At 45.0% G+C, this 24,025-nt stretch overlaps 1 protein-coding gene across 1 annotated transcript in view; it reads right to left on the bottom strand.

Annotated features, from left to right (window-relative positions):
• LOC130122431 (echinoderm microtubule-associated protein-like 4) overlaps positions 1–24,025 on the bottom strand; it is a 218,711-nt gene that overhangs the window by 9,301 nt on the left and 185,385 nt on the right. The window contains exons 20-23 of the mRNA XM_056291344.1: positions 16,694–16,791; positions 16,120–16,207; positions 8,914–9,012; positions 8,628–8,758 (exon numbers count right to left, since the gene is read on the bottom strand). Coding sequence (XP_056147319.1) covers positions 8,628–8,758; positions 8,914–9,012; positions 16,120–16,207; positions 16,694–16,791 — 416 coding nt within the window. The remainder of the gene's footprint in view (positions 1–8,627; positions 8,759–8,913; positions 9,013–16,119; positions 16,208–16,693; positions 16,792–24,025) is intronic.

Below are 24,025 nucleotides of genomic sequence, written 5' to 3' on the forward strand. Positions count from 1 at the left end.
GGTGTAGTCCCTCCCTGCTGGGTTTACCAACTTCCAAATATCAACTAACCCCAAGGATTCACATACGCCTTTTATTGTCTGGGCAGATTTGAGTGGCTTGTTATTGGAGAAGCCAGTGCAGTCTAAAACAGGGTCTAGAATGAGGTTGAGATACCCACCAAGGATAATAGGGAAAATACCTAATTCCTGGAGTTTACTTTCAAAATCCACAAAAAAGTCAGGATGATCCCCATTAGGTGCATAAATATTAGCCAATATTAGTTTTTGTCCCTGTATCTCTGCCAGAATAATAACCATTTGTCCCTGAACACATGTCACTTCTCGTAAACATTTAAATTGCAAGTGTTTGTTGATTAAAATGATCACCACTCTACTATTGCTAGAGCCAGCAATAAAGAAAACATGCCCCACCCAGTCCCTACATTATTTTTCAGACTCTCCAGGAGACAAATGAGTTTCCTGCAAATAGCTCTGACAACGACTCCAAAGAGGATAAATTCTGAGTCTCATCAGCAGCCAGTCAGACTAGCTTTGTCTAGTCAGAAAGGCAGAACTGAGGAAGCCTCTTGGTTGAGAGGCGAAACGTCTTCACGGATATATACCAAGTCCAGTTGCACTTGATTCAACTCCTTTGGATAACCATGACCTGGATGAATGAGAACATTCACAGACAACCTGCAAATAGACCATATCCAGTTTCTTGCTTTTCAAACTACACACCACTTTCTTCCTCTTGATAGGCTGATGGAGCCCATTAATATTTCAGCTAGTGTAGCACAGTTTATTAACGCTATGAAATAATCCACAATGTTAATGTAAAAGCTACTCCCATGTTTACACTGACTCTTTGTGCTAATGCAACATTCAACAACATACCAGACTTCAACAGCATAAAAATGCAAGATTTAAAGTACAACCCCAGAGAAACAAAGGATAAGCCCTGTAACAAGGCTCGGTGAACAGCACCAACACCTGAACAGGGCACCAATACCAAAAACAAAAACCCTTATGGTCCATGACCTGAGCTAACTCCCCGGTGCACTACAGATAGCAACCGCGCGACAATACAACAAATAAAAAGAGATACAATTTGTGCCTAAGGTAAAAAAAACCACAAAAAAAAACACTACTAAGATAAGTGAACAGTTCAGAGCCATATTTAACGCAACTATAACTGTAATTACTATAACTTTAAATAGAATGATAAACTCAGTTTAAAACTGGAGAAATCAATATTATGAAGACTTGCTGAGTTACAGTTCTCACCTGGCCCTTTTTAAATACTCGGATGAGTGTGTGCCTATCAACTAAAGCATCACTTCTGAGACCATAAAAATGTCATGGCTTCATTCAGGTCCACAAACAATGTGGAACCGCCACCGACCTCTATCCTCAGCGTAGATTGGAAGAGCAAGCCAAACTTCATCCCGCGTTCGTGCAGAACTTTCTTGCATGGCGCAAACCCCTCCCTTCTGATCTGTATCACCCTCGCCAAGAGGGAAAACGTGGCTGCCCTCCCACATGACCCATCTCTTTTCTTTAGCCGCCTGCAAAATCCGTTCATGGTCCCGGAACCGAAGAAATCTAGCGATGATGGTACTGTATCTTTCATTAGCTCCTGAGCGGTGGGCGGGGATTCTGTCGGTCTGGTCGATCTCGACTACCCCCCCGCCCCCCCCGGGGCGTTGAGTCCCCAGCGCAGACATTTGTTTAGAAAGGCGATACAGACCCCGCCCTCTTTGCCTTCTGCAATGCCAAAAAATCTCAGATTGTTCTGCCTTGATCTATTTTCCAACGCTTCCAAGCTAGGGTTCAACTCCTTCACCTCTTTCTTTGTAGCTGGGAGGTCCTCCACTAGTTGCGCCCGGGCCTCCTCCAGAAACCCAACTCTTCCCTCGACGGCACTGACTCGTGCCAGGATAGATGACAATTTCTCCTCCATAGACGCGGTCGTTTTCTTGATTTCTTTCGAATCTCCCAGTTCATGGCTTATCTTTGTTAGCGTGGCATTTATGGTAGCAATGTCGATAGCCAGGCTAATCCCTTTGCCTGCGCCACCGTCGCTATGCTTGTCTAGCTCGGTACTAGCTAACTCTGACTGTTTCACTTGACGTCTGGTCTCAGGCTTTGCCGGAGTCGAATTCTTCGCATAATCTGCCATCCTTTTAACTAGCAGTTGTAATTCTCACCAATATACACAAACTGATCCGTGAAGACAGTAATATAAGGATAATAATTTTATTTATATTGTGGCAGGATGAGGAAAATACATAGGAGACGAAGGCGAGTTTGCTGTTTATTCTTCAGCTCCAAAACCAAAACTACAGCAGGAACAACCCTGCACCAGCAAGCCCGGGAACGTAAACCATGCCCCCAGCTCACAGTCCTGCTGGGTGAGAGGCATAGCCCCTAGTGTCCGCCACACAGCTCCCCCCCCCCCCCCGAACACCCAAAAGGGACTCCTGGAAAGAAAATCAGTGTCTCACTGGAGGCTTAAGCAGCGTGCCATAACGGCTGCGCCGTCCCTCAGCCGAAACAGTAGGTGAAACACAGTCCAAAGCCGGCTAAGAAGCAGAACGCTGAACCCGTGAAGACACTGCTGGGGTCCTGGAAGGAGGACGACCCCAACGGGGAACCTGGGCCGGAAACACAACTTCGCCTGCCGCCCTGTGCACCGGTTTAAGCCTATCAAGCGTGACACGCTCCCTATGCCCACCCATATCCAGCACAAAACCCTTAGGACCCGTCTCAAGAACCCGAAATGGGCCATCGTATGGGGGTTGGAGGGGCGAGTGGTGAGCATCATGCCGTACTAAAACAAAACGAGCCGACATGAGCTCCGCAGGCACGAACGACCGCAGAAAACAGTGGTGAACGGGGCCTGGAACTCGAGTGCTGTCGGACAAAAAAGGATAAACGGCCGGACGGGGTCGAGGAGCGGAACTCCCTGGCAAAAATTCCCCAGGGACGTGGAGCGGCTGACCGAGCACCAGCTCAGCGGGCGACGCGTCGAGGTCCTCCTTAGGAGCCGAACGCAACCCGAGCATAACCCAAGGTAAACGATCCACCCAGTTACCATCTGAGAGCGCAGCGCTGCCTCGAGTGACCGGTGAAAACATTCACACAAGCCGTTAGCCTGAGAGTGATACGCGGTAGTGCGGTGTACCTGCACACCCAAGGATCGCGCAAGTGCCGACCAGAGCTCTGACACGAACTGGGGGCCCCTGTCTGAGGTGATATCTGACGGAGTGCCGAAACGGGCGACCCAGGAGGAAAGAAAAGCACGTGCAACATCCAAGGATGTTGTGGAGGATAGAGGGACAGCCTCTGGCCACCTGGTGGTCCGATCCACCATTGTGAGCAGGTGCGTAAAACCCTGTGAAGAAGGTAGAGGGCCCACCAGGTCCACATGCACGTGGTCGAAACGTCTGGCCGGGATCGGAAACGGTTCGAGGGGCGACTTAGTGTGCTGGTGGACCTTAGCGCGCTGGCACGCCACACATGCAGCCGCCCACCCCTTTACGTCCTTGCGGAGGCCAGGCCATACGAACTTGGAACCGACCAACTTCACCGACGCCCGAACTCCAGGGTGCGAGAGGGAGTGAATCGAATCGAAAACTCGACGGCGCCAGGCCACTGGAACAACGGGGCGGGGACGGCCGGTAGAGACATTGCAGAGGAGGGCAGGACTGCATTCCTGCATCACAGCGTCCTCCAGCTTGAGGCCGGTAAAGGCAAGGACGTCCGGGTCGCTGGGCTGGTAGGCAGCCATAGCGGAGAAATCCACACCGAGGTGCACAGGACACACAAGCACACGCGACAGACAATCAGCAACAGGGTTGGACTTCCCGGCCACATGCTGAATGTCCGTTGTGAACTCGGAGTTCGCCGCCAGTTGGCGCTGCTGACGAGCAGAGCACGGCCCAGTCACCTTGGACATGGCGAAAGTCAGCGGTTTATGATCCACATAAGCCGTGAATGGGCGACCCTCCAGCAGGAAGCGGAAATGCCGGGTTGCAAGGTGCAGTGCCAGCAACTCCCGGTCAAAAACGCTGTACTTGCGCTCGCTATCTCGCAGTTTGCGGCTAAAAAATGCGAGTGGCTGCCACGCATTCGCCACACGCTGTTCAACCACAGCCCCCACGGCTATGTCAGACGCATCGGTTGTTAAAGCTATGGACGCCGTGGGTGTGGGATGGGCGAGGAGGGCAGCGTTAGCCAGGGCGCACTTAGCTCCGTCAAAAGCCTGGACCCGTTCGGGAGTCCAGTCGACAGGGTTGTTAGCCTTCTTAAGCCGCAGGGCTTCGTAAAGTGGCTGAAGGAGGTGGGCAGCGCGAGGGAGGAAACGGTTATAGAAATTCACCATGCCCAAGAATTCCTGCAATGCCTTAACAGAGACCGGGCGGGGAAATTCCGCCACCGCTTGCACCTTAGAAGGCAACGGGACCGCGCCTTGCGGCGAAATGCGGTGACCCAAGAAGTCAATCACCGGCAGTCCAAACTGACACTTGGCCGGGTTGACTATCAGGCCGTGTTCGTCCAAATGACGGAAAACCTGTTTCAGGTGCGCCAGGTGCTCTTCAGCTGACGGACTGGCCACTAATATGTCGTCGAGATAAACGAACACGAAATGAAGGTCACGCAACACCGAGTCCATCAGCCTCTGAAGGGTTTGCGCTGCCCCCTTCAAGCCAAAAGGCATGCGCATGAACTCAAAAAGCCCAAACGGGGTTATCACTGCGGTCTTGGGCACGTCCTCTGCGCGCACAGGAACCTGATGATAGCCGCGCACCAGGTCCACCTTAGAGAAGATAGTGGTACCTGCCAGGCGTATGGAAAAGTCCTGTATGTGTGGGATGGGATAGCGGTCATTGGCGGTGACGTTGTTCAGGCGGTGAAAGTCGCCGCAAGGCCGCCACAACCCATCCGCCTTGGGCACCATGTGAAGCGGCGAGGCCCACGGGCTGTTGGAATGCCTCACTATACCCAGACGCTCCATGATGGCGAACTCCTCCTTAGCTGGAGCCCATTTTACCGTGTCGAGGCGCCGCGCGCGCACCAAAACTCGCGGTCCCAGAGTGGGAATGAAATGTTGTACCCCGTGTTTAGTAACCGCGGTGGAAAAGGCAGGCGTAGTCACCGATGGAAAATCCGCCAGCCAACGCTGAAAAACATCCCCTAATGCTAAAAAGTTAGCATGTGTTAACGGCCCGGCTCCCCCTGTCTCGTACGGAACAGTGGCGAAAGACACAGCATCAATTAAACGGCGGTTTGCAACATCAACCAGCAGACCATTAGCACACAGAAAATCCGCGCCGATAATAGGAACAGTAATGGCGGCCACTACAAAGTCCCACTCAAAATGGCGCCCGTGGAAACAAACAGTCACCAACCTTGTGCCAAATGTCGCAATGGGCGAACCGTTAGCTGCACTTAACTGTGGGCCGCCGCCTTCAGTCGACCTGTCTGTCTTAGCAGGAGGGAGTAGGCTCTTTTGCGAGCCTGAGTCCACCAGAAACCGTCTTCCTGACATCGTGTCCTTAATGAAAAGCAGCTCACTACGTCCGCCAGCGCCCGCAGCTGCTACTGAGCGCTGGCCCTGCAGTTTCCCGGCGCCTCAAACGTGCATGGAGGGACGCAGCGCCTTGCCTTGCCGCCGAACCGCTGGTGGAAGAAACAGAGGCCTCTCCCGCGCCGTCTCCGGGCAGTTACTCCAGCCACCAGCGCCGGGTCCGCATCCTCTGACGCCGGCTGCAGAGGCTCAGATGCCACACTCCGCACAGAGAACCGTATGGTAGCCAGCAGGACCCGATCGGCCTCCTCAGCCAAACCTCGGCAGTCACCAGCGGCCAGACACAGGGAGTTAGCCAAAGCCGCGCGCACAGGAGACGGAAGCTGGCGCAGGAAAACGTGTGGGAAAAGGAACCTGCCTTCATCCGAGCCTAGCAGCGACAGCATATTGTCCATGAGATCCACAGCCGTCCCGTCGCCCAAACCGGATAGGGAAAGGATTCTATCTGCCCTCTCTGTGGCAGATAGGCTGTACCTCCGGAGCAGAAGATGTTTGAGGGCCACGTATTTATCGTGTTGCGGAGGGGCGCGCAGCAGCTGTATGGCCCGGCGTGTGGACTGCTGGTCCAGCGCAGCGACGACCAAATAATATCTGGAGTCGTCCGCGGAGATTCCACGCAGGTGGAACAGCGCCTCGACATGCTGGAACCACGAAGCCGGGTCGCTCTGCCAGAACTCTGGGAGTTTCACAGCCGCAGTGAGAACGGCCGGCTGTGAGAGTTGGGGCGGCATGGCCGAAGTGGATTCACACTCATCTTCTGCTCCAAACATGTTCAATTCGGGGTCACCAATATGGCAGGATGAGGAAAAAACACAGGAGACGAAGGCGAGTTTGCTGTTTATTCCTCAGCTCCAAAACCAAAACTACAGCAGGAACAACCCTGCACCAGCAAGCCCGGGAACATAAACCACGCCCCCAGCTCACAGTCCTGCTGGGTGAGAGGCATAGCCTCTAGTGTCCGCCACAACATAGCACTTTTCTAAAACAATGGTACAAAGTGCTTCACAAAACAAAACAAAACAAATAAACCAGACAAGGCAAGAATAAGAGTAAGATCAAATAACAGTAAAAATAAAACAGTATGGATAAAATCAAATACCAAACATTTGTAAAAGCCCTCATAAAAAGAAAAGTTTTAAGATGAGATTTAAAAGCAGCTAGAGACTTAGTTCATCTTAGCTCAGCAGGAAGAGTTCCAAAGTGGGGGGCTCTAACAGAAAAAGCCGGATCACCCTTTGTAACCAACTGACACCTGGGAATAATTACCACGGCTCCATCTGCAGACCTTAATGTTCGAGGGGGGACATACCAAGTCAATAAATCACAAATGTATGTAGGAGCAATACCATTTAAAGCCTTAAAAGTGAGCAGTAAATTTTTAAAGTCAATTCAAAATATAACAGGGAGCCAGTGTAGGGAGGCAAGCAAAGGAGTGATATGGTCATGCCTCCTTGTCCCAGTAATGAGCCGAGCAGTGGCATTTTGTACCAACTGCAGACGGTGGAGGGAGCCCTTTGCCGATACCAGAATAAAGTGCATTACAGTAGTCGAGCTGAGAAAAGATAAAAGCATGTACAACTTTTTGCAAATCGGCAACTGATAAAAATGACCTAATTTTGGAGATTAGCTTGAGTTGGAAAAAGCATGACTGAACAACATGTTTAATTCGATTGACAAAACTGAGGTTAGCATCAAATATTACCCCAAGATTCCTAGCAGCCTGCTTAAGACTACCTGACAAACCACTAACATTAGTAGCAAACGGACCGAAGGAATTTTTGAGACCGAACAGAATGACCTCAGACTTATCATCATTAAATTTAAGAACATTTTTGGACATCCAAGATTTAATGTTAGTGAGGCAAGTTGTGAGATTTGCTAGGGCGCTAGGATCTGTGGGTTTTAGTGGTATGTATAACTGAGTGTCGTCAGCATAAAAATGGTAGAGCACATCATGATTTTGAATGACCTGGCCAAGGGGCAGCATGTATATGGAAAAGAGAAGGGGGCCAAGAACTGAGCCCTGAGGGACACCACAACTCAACTGAGCTACCAAGGGGGTAGAGTTACCCAGAACAACAGAAAAAGTTCTGTTGGTGAGGTAAGAGCGTAGTAAGTTAAGAGCCGAGCCCTTGATGCCAACCCAAGTCTCTAAGCGTTGTAGGAGGAAGTTGTGATCAACCGTGTCAAAGGCAGCACTTAAGTCCAAAAGAACTAAAATCGAGCAGTCACCTCTGTCTGCATTCAGCAGTAGATCATTAGTGACCTTAACTAGAACTGTCTCAGTGCTATGAAGTGCTCTAAAACCAGACTGGAAACTATTAAAAACAGTATTAGTGTTCATACAATAATTATTGCAACGTCGCGCGGAGCTTCTCCTCTAGGCAGCCAATGCCATTAGCACATCACGTGACTCTCCATTCAGAGAGATTATTGAAATCTGTATATTGCATCACATCAACATTTTCGAATGGGAATGTCCATTTCCTGAAAAAAATGTTTTCTGGCTACCAGTGTTTTCAAGGTGGGAACAGTGGTTTAAACTGGTGTCATGACCTGGGCTGTGTCATCATCAGTCCACTCCAAACTTTCCACTATTCATTCAGTTTAGGAGAGAATAATAATAAAAAATAAAATGAAATTAGTGATAACTACAAGTGTATTGCTTTCAGCTTGGCTACTAAAACTAGTTTAAAGTTTAGATTTCAAATCACACAAATATACACCCCAAACACTCCCTAACTGCACACATAGATAGAAAGTCTTTTTTATTGGCATGAGATATATAAATGGACAGGAGCCATATGCATGCTTCAGGTGTTACTGGTTTTAATGGAACCCATACAAACTGGGACAACAGGACTTCACAGTAGAGTGGGTGGGATGTGATAGGAGAGGGGCATATTATAGCATTACTGTAATACAGTATTATGTTACAGTAACCTGGTTATATAATGTAGTACTATGGTATTATATCTGGTATACAGTGTGGCAGTGAAGTAGTTGTGACTGGAGGTTGTGCGTACGTGTATGTATGTGTGTGTTTGTGTGTTACCTTGGCTCTGGAGCAGGGGTAGGCGAACAGATGAACTTTACAAAAGTCATCAGCCAGAGCAATGACCTTCCTGTTGTGAGATCTGATCAGGGCGTTAATGTCTGTCCCATCTGAGCCTTCTGGCCACACTCCTAAGAGACACACACACAAACACACACTCTAAGCAGATTGCCAAAATAGAAATGTGGTAAAAACCTTGTACAAAAACACAAACCATGTGAAAACACCAACACACACACACACACACACACACACACACACACACACACACGTATCTTATACTAACCAAAGACGTGGTATCCTAGCACACAGGTGTAAGTGGCCCAGTCGATGTCCTTACACTCGGAGCGATTCCGAATGAGCTTACAGCCGTTTGGAATGTCCCCTTCAGAACCAGAAAGCCCAGTTAGTACCCCATGTAGTACACTAGATGCTATACTAAACAGTACACTTAATAGCACACTAGCTAGTCCACTGGAGAGTGTAGATCAGCGATTCCCAAAGTGTGGGCTGCAGCCCCTGGGCTGGCTGTGAAGGTACTGCAGGTGGGCCATGAGAGCTCATTTACATTAAATAAGTAAGTTTTTAGTTTTAAATTTTATAATTAAGTTTGAAATTACTATAAAATATTTATAATTAAATATTGGCATTTAAACAGTTTTAATATAGAATTGTTCTGTTTATGAAATAAAAAAATATATAGGGAAGTACTTCATGTTAGTCTTGTGTGTTGATCAGAGTTGAGATTGAAGGGTTGGGTGAGCCACGAAAGATTTTCACTGGGATTGATGAAGAAGGACAGGATTAGGAACGAGTATATTAGAGGGACCGCTCAAGTTGGATGGTTTGGAGACAAAGCAAGAGAGGCAAGATTGGGATGGTTTGGACATGTGTGGAGGAGAGATACTGGGTATACTGGGAGAAGGATGCTGAATATGGAGCTGCCAGGGAAGAGGAGAAGAGGAAGGCCAAAGAGGAGGTTTATGGAGGTGGTGAGGGAGGACATGCAGGTGGCTGGTGTGACAGAGGAAGATGCAGGAAGACAGGAAGAGATGGAAACAGATGATCCGCTGTGGCGCCCCCTAATGGGAGCAGCTGAAAGTAGTAGTAGTAGTAAACTGGGCCGCACCATTCTTAAGTTTGGGAATGGAATTCGTAGATAATAAACTTTGCAAAAAGGCACACTTTAAAACCGGTTTTAAAGTGAAATTTATTATTATTATCATTATTTATTAATTATAAATCAGTAATAAGAATTTATAACCTGGGCTTAAAAACTGGATTTCTTTACAACTGGTTCTGTCTGCGCAAAGCCAAAATTTCAATGTTGCTGTTATGCGTTCCACCTCCAATATAACAATTCTAAAGTGGTTAGCACAAAATACATTTTGATGAACATTTTTTTACTTTAAAAATGGAAAAGAATGGAAATCAGGAAAATATGTGAAATGCAAAATACTAACAAATTTCCTAATGAGTGTATACAATATGCATAAAAAAATATTTCTGTCTGATGCCTTTGACGCAAACCATAACGTTCATATCATAAGCTAACCTGTGAGGGGTAATGATGAGATGTACAGTAGGCTGACCTCAATGAACCGCTGGCTGGCTCGTTACTGTAATGAGCAGGGATTCGGCTTTGTTGATGACTGGCCTTCTTTGTGGGGCCGCCCTTACCTGCTGAAAGCAGACGGCACTGACCCTACTGGGGACGGCGCCGCTCTTTTGTCTAGCAATATATAGCTGTTTACGTTTAGTTTGACACTAGGGACTTATCATTCAGCAGGTCGCAGGTGATTAGAGAGCCTGCGAGGTTTAAATCTAGTGCGCATGTGGAGTCAAGTAGTTTAATTAATATGTTCAGTCAGTCATAACGTACATTATGAGACTGACAGCTTGGTTTATAACATTGAGACTGTCTCCCTATCACGCTGTATTGCTCCCAGGATCTCCTCTCCTATATGAGGGAATCCATCCATTATCTGAACCGCTTATCCTGCTCTGAGGGTCACAGGGATGCTGGAGCCTATCCTATCAGCCATTGGGTGGCAGGTGAGGAGACACCCTGGATAGGCTGCCAGGCCATCACACAGCCCCCCCCCACACACACACACACATTCATACCTAGGGACAATTTAGTACAGCCGATTCACCTGACCTACGTCTTTGGACTGTGGGAGGAAACCGGAGCCCCCGGAGGAAACCCACACAGACACGGGGAGAACATGCAAACTCCACACAGAGGACGACCCCCAAGGTTGGACTACCCCAGGGCTCGAACCCAGGACCTTCTTGCTGTGAGGTGACCTTACCACTGGTGGTGGTGAAATGTGCAACTAAGTACCTAATAATCTACAGAACCAAACATCTGATGTTATCACAAATGTGACCACATATCGTCCAAAGCGTTGGGACACCAAAATTGTCAACAAGGTGTCTAATTCCAATTAATATTTCTCCTATTGGTAGCTCTAAAGTTCTGCCTACTACTGATCACTTCCACAAGATGCTTAAATTTGGTTTCATAAATATCAAATCACTGTCTACCAAAAATGATCTGATTCTTGAACATAGTTTTGATATGATTGGGTTATGTGAAACATGGCTGAAACCAAATGTTTACCTTCCCTTAAATGAAGCTTCCCCACCTGACTATACTTATGCCCATGTAGCTCGGGCAAATAAACAAGGTGGAGGTGTTGCCTTAATATATAAATCTATTTTCAATCTGACTTCTAGACTTGAATCTAAATTCCAGTCTTTTGAGTCTCTTATTCTTGGTCCACCTCCCTCAGCCATGAATAGACTCGGCTCAGTCCAAATTGTGATATTCTATTGGCCTCCTGGCTGTCACTCATTATTTCTTGAAGAATTTGGAGAATTTGTCTCAGGCCTTGTTACTCACTCTGATGAGATTCTAATTCTGGGTGATTTCAATATTCATCTGAATAAGGCTGCTGATCCTCTAAGTAAAGCCTTTCTGGCACTAGTTGATACTTTTGGGTTCACTCAGTTTGTTCAAGAGTCGACTCATTGCAGTGGTAACACCCTTGATTTGGTTTTATCTAAAGGAATAGCTGTTTCTGATCTAAATGTCTTACCCACCACATCTGCTGTGTCAGATCATTTTCTCATTTAATTTGAAGCATTATTGGTCTGTCCAGTTAATGTCAGCACAGATGTAATTGCCACTCGCCATATCGGTCCCTCCACTGTAGCTGCATTTGGCCAGCAGCTGCCTGAAGTCTTGGCTCCTTTCACTGTGGTAAATGACTCTGTTGAAAATGTCACTAGTGACTTAAATGTGGCCCTCTCTAGTCTCCTCGATTCAGTTACACCTCTCAATACCAGTATACCAGTATAAATCCATATAATTTTGTTATCCTGTTTCAATGTTATATCCTTCTCTCACTCGGATGTGTGACTAATGTGTTTTTTTCTTGTCTCATCTCCTGTGTTTGTGAATGGTGTGATGTGAGTCTCTCTTGTGTGCATGTGTAGTCTGTCCTCCTATCAGGTCTACATGGTGATGGTGGTTGTGTGGCTCAGGCCCTGGGCTGTTCTGGTGGCATCTGGAAACTGCTTGGCATCCTCTTCATCATATTCTTCATATATTTTATAATTCCATTATAATTGTGTTATCCTCTTTCAATGTTGTATTGTGTAAACACAACATCATTGCACGTTGTGCGTCTTGGGAAAGAGATCCTCCTCTGTTGCTCTCCCTGATGTTTCTTCCTGTTTTTTCTCCCTGTGAAATGTTTTAAGGGAGTTGTTCCTTATCCGATGAGACGGTCTACAGACAGGATGTTGTGTTGCTGTAAAGCCCCCTGAGGCACATTTGTAATTTGTGATATTGGGCTATACAAATAAAACTGACTTGACTTAAAAATAACTGGCATGTGTTTTGCTTCCTTTGTATTATTGTATACTTATTTAGTAGAAACTGCCTTTCAAACGTCTCTTGATGTAATCATTCCTGTAGCAAGACTGTTTAAACCACCTGGTCACCATAACCAGCCTACTCAAGGTGTTCAGTTTGGGTTTTTCATACATGAAAAAAAACAAACAACCCAAAACGAACTTTGCTTAAAGCAATTGTATCAGCCTGGACGGGGTGCTCACTATAAGCATGTTCATTGTATAGCCACTTGAAAACATTTGACTTCCAAATCCATAAAACAGCAGCCTAACAAACGTGTGTATTGAAAAGGCCACATGGGCCACAAAAAACAACGTGGGCTCTTTCACATTTGTCAATCTTAAAGTGAAGATTGAAATATTGCAAAGAACAGCTAAATAAGCCTACGACACTGAACACAAAAGTGAAAAACATTGCGTTCTCATTAAGCAGCGCTAAATGCCGCATTTCTTCATTTCTTTATCATTCAAAAGCAAGACACAAGAACACGCTTCGAGGTGCAAAGCATTACACTTGTAGGGAATGTAGTAACAGCGTTAATTTTTATTTTTGGAGTTTTCCCCCTTTTTTCTCCCCAATTGTACTTGGCCAATTACCCCACTCTTCCGAGCTATCCCGGTCTCTGCTCCACCCCCTCTGCTGATCCGGGGAGGGCTGCAGACTACCACATGCCTCCTCTGATACACGTGAAGTCACCAGCCATTTCTTTTCACCTGACAGTGAGGAGTTTCACCAGGGGGACGTAGCACGTGGGTGGATCACGCCATTCCCCCCAGTTCCCCCCCCCCCGAACATGTGCCCCGACCGACCAGAGGAGGCGCTAGTGCAGCGACCACCACACACACCCACATCCCACCCAAGACACGGCCAATTGTTTCAGTAGGGATGCCCGACCAAGCCAGAGGTAACATGGGGATTCGATATCTGGACATCCCCACTATCATTAATTTTAAGTAATTGTAGTGTTTGGCTTAGAGAACTGTCCTAACTGAGCTGGAGTCAGTGTTTACTGTGGACACTGCAGCTGAAAAAGGTGAAGCAAGTGTTTGACTATTGAGGAGACGGCAACGAGAGCGCATTTATAGTGTGTACATTACATTTATAGTGTGCATATTATTGAATGAAGGCCTGCCAAGACGTGGTACAGAGTCAAGAAAATTTAGGCGTTTGGTAAAGGAGAAAGACACACCTCTTGTAAAATGGCAGATGAAGAGAAATTTGTTCAAATGGCAATTTCAAAGATTCTGGCTGCGTTTTTTTATGGCATATACTTCCCAGGAGTCATTTCCAGACCGCTAACTGGTTTGTCCCCACAACACTGGAACACAGAACACTTGTTCCTCACATCCCCTTTGGTGGACCAACCACTGCTGGATGACAGAAAATACATCACTTCCTGGATGACGCTTGGAATTTTTCGGCTGGAATGTTGGCACAGACATGCACGTATTTGTACTTCTCCACATTACTGCCTAATGTAAGGGCCTCTCAGTGGCCGATAGGCTGAATTGTTATCGTGTCACCTCATTTGGTGAAAGATAGTAGCTTAATGCATTCATCTAAGTAAGAATCTTCCAGGTGGTTACTTTGGATATTATTACATGAAATGGTTACAAAAATTAAAAAAAATATTAACCCGTGATAGACATTTCAAATTAACATTTGTTCCATAACAATCAAAGCTGATTGCCTTTCCGATTTTCATTTTGGTCACTCGAACTGGTTTGGAGCCACGGTTGTAATACATTAATTAAATAACTTTTTGGGTTGCCAGGTTGGGAGCCAACATTTTATCAATACAAGAGTCTCCATAGACATCTGTTTCGGAAACCAAGCGACTGGCGAGGACTGCCAATTCAAATTCTCAGTAAGAAATAACACCAACTAAAAATGTCATGCTATGGTTTTGGGAAAGTCAGTTTTCATGCAGTAGTGATGGTAACTATAGTTACAGTGGTTAAATTAGGTAGTGTTTGGGGCATCCGGGTAGCGCGGCACTCTTTTCCATTGCATACCAACACTGGGATTGCCGGTTCGAATCTCCCTGTTACCTCCAGCTTGGTTGGGTGTCCCTACAGACACAACTGGCCATGTCTGCCGGTGAGAAGCCGCATGTGTCCTGGTCGCTGCACTCGCGCCTACTCTGGTCGGTCAGGGCACCGGTTTTGGGGGGGGGGCTGGTGGGGACTGGGGGGAATAGCATTGTCCTCCCACGCGCTACATCCCCCTGGTGAAACTCCTCACTGTCAGGTGAAAAGAAGCGGCTGGTGACTCACATGTATGGGAGGAGGCATGTGGTAGTCTGCAGCCCTCCCCGGACCAGCAGAGGGGGTGGAGCAGCGACCGGGACGACTCGGAAGAATGGGGTAATTTGCCGGTTACAATTGGGGCAAAAAAGGGGGAAAAAATCCAAACAAAAAAGTTAGGTAGTGGTTAAGTTTAAGGGTAAAGTTTGGGAGACAACCCTACTCTTATAATGGATGATTTTGATATCTTATTACTGATTTATAACACATTGACAAATGAATTATCAACACTAATAGTCATTAGTTGCACTTATGAACCCTTAATAAAATATGCCTTATTGTATAGTGCTACTGTATACTAGATTGGACACGCAATAGTATAGTTCAATGGATAGTACAGATAGTACTCAAGATATTACACTAAAAACTACAGATAGTACAATAGATCACAAAAAATCAGTTGATGTTATTGTCCAACCATGTGATTTTGCTTGTTGGTAGCTAATCACATCATAACCTTGGCTAATTAGTTTCATGCAAACATGCTTTGTTTGAGTGCTGAGCTGCCTATAAAAATCCTTTAACGTTAACACATTGATCATTTTAATTTGCTGCCCCACTTTTAACCACTGCTACCTACTTATATGTATTGTAGAGACTACAAATGCAGTGCCCAATAAGACAGTCCAGGGTCCCCCTCTAGAGGCTACCAGCAGTACTACAGTTATAAATGGTAAACCTGCAGTGCGGGAGTTTGTCTCCCCCTTCTGGCAGTGAGAGTAATTACTTTTCTATCAGCGCCCTCCAACGAGGAAAAGCTACACCAATGGGTTTCAGTGTTTGTCCTCACCGTCGATCGCTTTCTTTTTATGACTTTAATCCTTCCTCTGAACGCTGAGTTTCTTTTTTATGTGGAGTATCAGAACTTTTTCTTGGATGCTATTTAGGTTTTTCCACCATAGCTTCCAGGCCTGAAAGCTTTCAGGCAGAAAGCGCTGAAGGCAAGCCAATTACAGGCATACAGATGCTTTTCAGCTCTGGCAAGGCGGTCATTGCTGGTTGATGTAAAATGCATCAGTATGCATCACCTCCGGTGCACCAGAGCGGGAATGCAGCGCTGGAATGTCGCCCTAGACACCAGATTTAAATATCCAGTGTACTGTGAAACAGAGACTTACCTGGTGGTGATAGGCTTAATCATCATTGTGTGAACTCGGTTGGCAAGGGCTCGAATGTCATGAATATTCATCTATATGTTAAAGTTCGGCACTCTAGCTTTAAGGTTATCAACCCAAGTGTAAAACTGGTAATTCCTTCTTACAGTAAAGAATTTCATAATCTCCTGAGTTGGACATGATGAAGTTGTTGTCAGGGGACCAATCCAGGTGAGTTATGTAGCTGGAATGTCCCTGTGGGGGGGGAGAGAGAGAGAGAGAGAGAGAGAGAGAGAGAGAGAGAGAGAGAGAGAGAGAGAGAGACACACACACACACACACACACACAGGATTCAGAGACAAACATTCCAGCTAACAGGAAAAATCGAACATATTAAATCCAGAACACTTGAAAACAAAGTGAGAGTACACTGCAGAGCAGAAGAGAAGAGAACAGTAAGGGATGTAGGGGACACTAGAGAACATCAGATAACAGTAGAGAACATTAAACGTCATTAGGGAGCATAGAAAAATATTAGGGAATGACAGCAAATTTTAAGAAAGGAATTATTCATCAAGTAAGGCAATATAAAACAATATATAATATATAAAATAATAATAACAATACATTTATATAGCACTTTTCTACATACCCAAAGCACTTAAAAACAAAAACATTTTCTTTAATAGCAAATATAACTTTTGTATGAAGTTACATATTGGCTAAAAAAAGCACACTTACTGAACATTTTCCATATCTGCTGTACTTGCGTCCCTTATCTCCAACTGTGTACAGGTAGATGAAGTTGTCATGTGACCCAACTGCGAGCAGTGTGCCATCTGGACAGAGAGCGAGACAGACAGACAGAGAGAATATTGTTGTTACTAAATATTGTTCATTCAGGTCCTAAAAACAAACTGTGATTGGGAAGAACACCTCTTAACTGTCAGAGACAGGAAGCAGCGACAGACCCTCACCAAATACAGGCTCAGTGACCACAGTCTAGCCATTGAAAAGGGGAGACATAAAAAGACGTGGTTGCATAAAGAGCATCGAACATGTGGTCAGTGCATGACAGATGAGGTGGAGACAGAGGGGCACTTCCTCCTTAAATGTGACACATCTGAAAAACAGTGACGGGCTTTTGTCAAGGAGCTGGAACATTTGATTCCAGAGTAGCAGGAAATGGACAATGCAGGTAAGGTGGTATGGGGAAGGGGGCCAGCGGCGAGCATTGCAGCAAGATTTATATTTTCCTGTCACAACCTGAGAGACAGTGGGTGACGGCACCTATCACTGGTTGTTATTCACTGTCGTCATTATTTAGCAAAAGCATCTTGGCAGATGCTTTTGATCTGTAATTCTGCCCATTGTGCGATATGGAAGTGAGGTATGGGGTCCACTCAGTCTTTCCAGCTACACTAGATGGGACAAGCATCCAGCAGAGACCCTACATGCTGAATTCCGTAGAATGATTCTGAAAATACAAAGGAAAACACCAAACAACGCATGTAGGGAAGAATAAGGCCAGTTTGCACTACTGATAAATGTACAAAAAAGATCTCTAAATGTCTGGATGCACTTAAATACAAGCCCAACAAATACATTGCACTGTAAAGTTCTGAAAACCCAAGAACTGAACCCCGAAAAGAGTCCCCTGAAGCAGCTGGTTCTGAGACTCCCTAACCCTTTTAACAAATACTAAGACCAACCAACCTCAGGCCAGCACTGCATTCCAAACAAACATGAGGATAAATCAGCTATAAATCAAACAAACATGAGGATAAATCAGCTATAAATCAAGCAAACATGAGGAAAAAACAGACTATAAAACAAACAAACATGAGGATAAATCAGCTATAAAACAAACAAACATGAGGATAAATCAGCTATAAATCAAACAAACATGAGGAAAAAACAGACAATAAAACAAACAAACATGAGGATAAATCAGGCTATAAAACAAACAACCATGAGGATAAATCGGGCTATAAAACAAACCAACATGAGGATAAATCAGCTATAAAACAAACAAATATGAGGATAAATCAAGCTATAAAACAAACAAACATGAGGATAAATCAGGCTATAAAACAAACCAACATGAGGATAAATCAGGCTATAAAACAAACCAACATGAGGATAAATCAGACTATAAAACAAACGAACATGAGGATAAATCAGCTATAAAACAAACAAACATGACGATAAATCAGACTATAAAACAAACAAACATGAGGATAAACAGGTATAAAACAAACAAACATGAGGATAAATCAGACTATAAAACAAACATGAGGATAAATCAGTTATAAAACAAACAAACATGAGGATACATCAGCTATAAAAAAGACATGAGGATAAATCAGCTATAAAACAAACAAACATGAGGATAAATCAGGTATAAAACAAACCAACATGAGGATAAATCAGCTATAAAACAAACAAACATGAGGATAAATCAGCTATAAAACAAACCAACATGAGGATAAATCAGCTATAAAACAAACAAACATGAGGATAAAGCAGCTATGAAACAAACCAACATGAGGATAAATCAGCTATAAAACAAACAAACATGAGGATAAATCAGCTATAAACAAACAAACATGAGGATAAATCAGCTATAAAACAAACAAAAATGAGGATAAATCAGGCTATAAAACAAACATGAGGATAATCAGCTATAAAACAAACCAACATGAGGATAAATCAGACTATAAAACAAACCAACATGAGGATAAATCAGACTATAAAACAAACAAACATGAGGATAAATCAGCTATGAAACAAACAAACATGAGGATAAATCAGCTATAAAACAAACCAACATGAGGATAAATCAGGCTATAAAACAAACCAACATGAGGATAAATCAGACTATAAAACAAACCAACATGAGGATAAATCAGACTATAAAACAAACAAACATGAGGATAAATCAGCTATGAAACAAACCAACATGAGGATAAATCAGCTATAAAACAAACAAACATGAGGATAAATCAGCTATAAAACAAACCAACATGAGGATAAATCAGACTATAAAACAAACCAACATGAGGATAAATCAGCTATAAAACAAACAAACATGAGGATAAATCAGCTATAAAACAAACAAACATGAGGATAAATCAGACTATAAAACAAACCAACATGAGGATAAATCAGACTATAAAACAAACCAACATGAGGATAAATCAGACTATAAAACAAACCAACATGAGGATAAATCAGGCTATAAAACAAACCAACATGAGGATAAATCAGACTATAAAACAAACCAACATGAGGATAAATCAGCTATAAAACAAACAAACATGAGGACAAATCAGCTATAAAACAAACAAACATGAGGATAAATCAGACTATAAAACAAACCAACATGAGGATAAATCAGCTATAAAACAAACAAACATGAGGATAAATCAGACTATAAAACAAACCAACATGAGGATAAATCAGCTATAAAACAAACCAACATGAGGATAAATCAGCTATAAAACAAACCAACATGAGGATAAATCAGACTATAAAACAAACCAACATGAGGATAAATCAGCTATAAAACAAACCAACATGAGGATAAATCAGCTATAAAACAAACCAACATGAGGATAAATCAGCTATAAAACAAACAAACATGAGGATAAATCAGCTATAAAACAAACAAACATGAGGATAAATCAGACTATAAAACAAACCAACATGAGGATAAATCAGCTATAAAACAAACCAACATGAGGATAAATCAGCTATAAAACAAACAAACATGAGGATAAATTAGACTATAAAACAAACAAACAAAGAAACATGAGGATAAATCAGACTATAAAACAAACAAACAAACAAACAAACATGAGGACAAATCAGACTACAAAACAAACAAACAGGACAAATCACAAACATGAGGATACAAAAAAAAAAAAAAATTATATGAAACATTGGAATGCTGAAATCAAAACTCAAAACAAACTAGAAGTCTATCGGGCCCTAAAAACAAACTATAATTTGAAAGAACACCTCTTAACTGTCAGAGACAGGAAGCAGCGACAGACCCTCACCAAATACAGGCTCAGTGACCACAGTCTAGCCATTGAAAAGGGGAGACATAAAAAGACGTGGTGGCCAAAAGAGCATCGAACATGTGGTCAGTGCATGACAGATGAGGTGGAGACAGAGGGGCACTTCCTCCTTAAATGTGACACATCTGAAAAACAGTGACGGGCTTTTGTCCAGGAGCTGGAACATTTGATTCCAGAGTAGCAGGAAATGGACAATGCAGGTAAGGTGGTATGGGGAGGGGGGCAGCTGCGAGCATTGCAGCAAGATTTATATTTTCCTGCCACAACCTGAGAGACAGTGGGTGACGGCACCTATCACTGGTTGTTATTCGCTGTCGTCATTATTTAGCAAAAGCATCTTGATGCTTTTGGTCAGGGGCGAAGTGCGGGCTGTAGGTGGCACATTCTCAATGAGTGTGGCCCCCTCAGGCCGAGTGCATGGCCTCAGAGTTGTTGGTGCCGTGTTGTTGCCGGCTAGGCCGCAGAACCATAAACTGTTATTGCTACTGTTGTTGTTTGATATCATAATAATTGCTGTTGTTGCCGTTATTATAATCATTGTTGTGTTGTTTTACATGCTTTGGCAACATGTACAAAAACGTATGTCATGCCAATAAAGCAAATATTGAATTGAATTGAACTGAATTGGAGAGAGACAGAGAGAGAGACAGATAGAGAGAGAGAGCGAATACAGAGAGAGAGACAGATAGAGAGACAGACAGAAAGAGATAATTTGAATTTTAAAACAAGTCTTAATTTAACAGACACAGAGAGAGAAGGATTGAATGATAGATCGAGGGAGAGAGAGATCAAGAGACACAGAGAGCGAGCAGTGAGTGACAGATCGAGGGAGCGAGATCAATACAGACAGAGGAGTGAGCGAGTGATAGATTGAGGGAGAGAGAGATCAACAGAGACACAGACAGAGAGAGAGAGAGAGATCAACAGAGACACAGAGAGAGAGATCAACAGAGACACAGACAGCGAGAGAGATCAACAGAGACACAGAGAGTGAGAGATGGAGTGAGCGATAGATGAGGGAGAGAGAGATCAACAGAGAGCGAGAGAGATCAACAGAGACACAGAGAGAGAGAGACGGAGTGAGCGATAGATCGAGGGAGAGAGAGATCAACAGAGACACAGACAGCGAGAGAGATCAACAGAGACACAGAGAGAGAGATCAACAGAGACACAGACAGCGAGAGAGATCAACAGAGACACAGAGAGAGAGAGATCAACAGAGACACAGAGAGCGAGAGACGAGTGAGCGATAGATGAGGGAGAGAGAGATCAACAGAGAGCGAGAGAGATCAACAGAGACACAGAGAGACGGAGTGAGCGATAGATCAAGGGAGAGAGAGATCAACAGAGACACAGACAGAGAGAGATCAACAGAGACACAGACAGCGAGAGAGATCAACAGAGACAGAGAGAGAGAGAGATGGAGTGAGCGATAGATCGAGGGAGAGAGAGATCAACAGAGAGCGAGAGAGATCAACAGACACACAGAGAGAGATCAACAGAGACACAGACAGCGAGAGAGATCAACAGAGACACAGAGAGAGATCAACAGAGACACAGACAGCGAGAGAGATCAACAGAGACACAGACAGAGAGAGAGATCAACAGAGACAGCGAGAGCGAGAGAGATCAACAGAGACAGAGAGAGAGAGATCAACAGAGACACAGACAGAGAGAGCAACCAACAGAGACACAGAGAGAGATCAACAGAGACAGAGAGAGAGAGAGACGGAGTGAGCGATAGATCGAGGGAGAGAGAGATCAACAGAGAGCAAGAGAGATCAACAGAGACACAGAGAGAGAGAGATCAACAGAGACACCGATCAACAGAGACAGAGAGAGAGAGATCAACAGAGACACAGAGAGCGAGAGACGGAGTGAGCGATAGAGAGATCAACAGAGACACAGACAGCGAGAGAGATCAACAGAGACACAGAGAGAGAGAGATCAACAGAGACACAGACAGCGAGAGAGATCAACAGAGACACAGACAGCGAGAGAGATCAACAGAGACACAGAGAGAGAGATCAACAGAGACACAGACAGCGAGAGAGATCAACAGAGACACAGAGAGCGAGAGACGGAGTGAGCGATAGATGAGGAAGAGACAGAGAGAGAGACGGAGTGAGCGATAGATCGAGGGAGGGAGAGATCAACAGAGAGCGAGAGAGATCAACAGAGACACAGACAGAGAGAGATCAACAGAGACACACAGAGAGAGAGATCAACAGAGACACAGAGAGAGAGAGAGAGATCAACAGAGACACAGACAGCGAGAGAGATCAACAGAGACAGAGAGCGAGAGACGGAATGAGCGATAGATCGAGGGAGAGAGAGATCAACAGAGAGCGAGAGAGATCAACAGAGACACAGACAGCGAGAGAGATCAACAGAGACACATAGAGAGGGAGAGATCAACAGAGACAGACAGAGGGAGAGATCAACAGAGACAGAGAGAGAGAGAGATCAACAGAGACACAGACAGCGAGAGAGATCAACAGAGACACAGAGAGAGAGAGAGATCAACAGAGACAGAGCGAGAGACGGAGTGAGCGATAGATGAGGGAGAGAGAGATCAACAGAGACACAGAGAGAGAGACGGAGTGAGCGATAGATCGAGGGAGAGAGATCAACAGAGAGCGAGAGAGATAACAGAGACACAGACAGCGAGAGAGATCAACAGAGACACAGACAGCGAGAGAGATTAACAGAGACACAGAGCGAGAGACGGAGTGAGCGATAGATGAGGGAGAGAGAGATCAACAGAGAGCGAGAGAGAGCAACAGAGACACAGAGAGAGAGATCAACAGAGACACAGAGAGAGAGATCAACAGAGACAGAGAGAGAGAGAGATCAACAGAGACAGAGAGAGAGAGAGATCAACAGAGACACAGACAGCGAGAGAGATCAACATAGACAGAGCGAGAGACGGAGTGAGCGATAGATCGAGGGAGAGAGAGATCAACAGAGACACAGACAGCGAGAGAGATCAACAGAGACACAGAGAGAGAGAGATCAACAGAGACACAGACAGCGAGAGAGATCAACAGAGACACAGAGAGAGAGAGATCAACAGAGACACAGAGAGCGAGAGACGAGTGAGCGATAGATGAGGGAGAGAGAGATCAACAGAGAGCGAGAGAGATCAACAGAGACACAGAGAGAGAGAGACGGAGTGAGCGATAGATCAAGGGAGAGAGAGATCAACAGAGACACAGACAGAGAGAGATCAACAGAGACACAGACAGCGAGAGAGATCAACAGAGACAGAGAGAGAGAGAGACGGAGTGAGCGATAGATCGAGGGAGAGAGAGATCAACAGAGAGCGAGAGAGATCAACAGACACACAGAGAGAGATCAACAGAGACACAGACAGCGAGAGAGATCAACAGAGACACAGAGAGAGATCAACAGAGACACAGACAGCGAGAGAGATCAACAGAGACACAGAGAGAGATCAACAGAGACAGCGAGAGCGAGAGAGATCAACAGAGACAGAGAGAGAGAGATCAACAGAGACACAGACAGAGAGAGCGACCAACAGAGACACAGAGAGAGATCAACAGAGACAGAGAGAGAGAGAGACGGAGTGAGCGATAGATCGAGGGAGAGAGAGATCAACAGAGAGCAAGAGAGATCAACAGAGACACAGAGAGAGAGAGATCAACAGAGACACAGATCAACAGAGACAGAGAGAGAGAGATCAACAGAGACACAGAGAGCGAGAGACGGAGTGAGCGATAGAGAGATCAACAGAGACACAGACAGCGAGAGAGATCAACAGAGACACAGAGAGAGAGATCAACAGAGACACAGACAGCGAGAGAGATCAACAGAGACACAGACAGCGAGAGAGATCAACAGAGACACAGAGAGAGAGATCAACAGAGACACAGACAGCGAGAGAGATCAACAGAGACACAGAGAGCGAGAGACGGAGTGAGCGATAGATGAGGGAGAGAGAGAGAGAGAGACGGAGTGAGCGATA

Source organism: Lampris incognitus, chromosome 13 (genome assembly GCF_029633865.1).
Source record: "Lampris incognitus isolate fLamInc1 chromosome 13, fLamInc1.hap2, whole genome shotgun sequence".
NCBI lineage: Eukaryota > Metazoa > Chordata > Actinopteri > Lampriformes > Lampridae > Lampris > Lampris incognitus.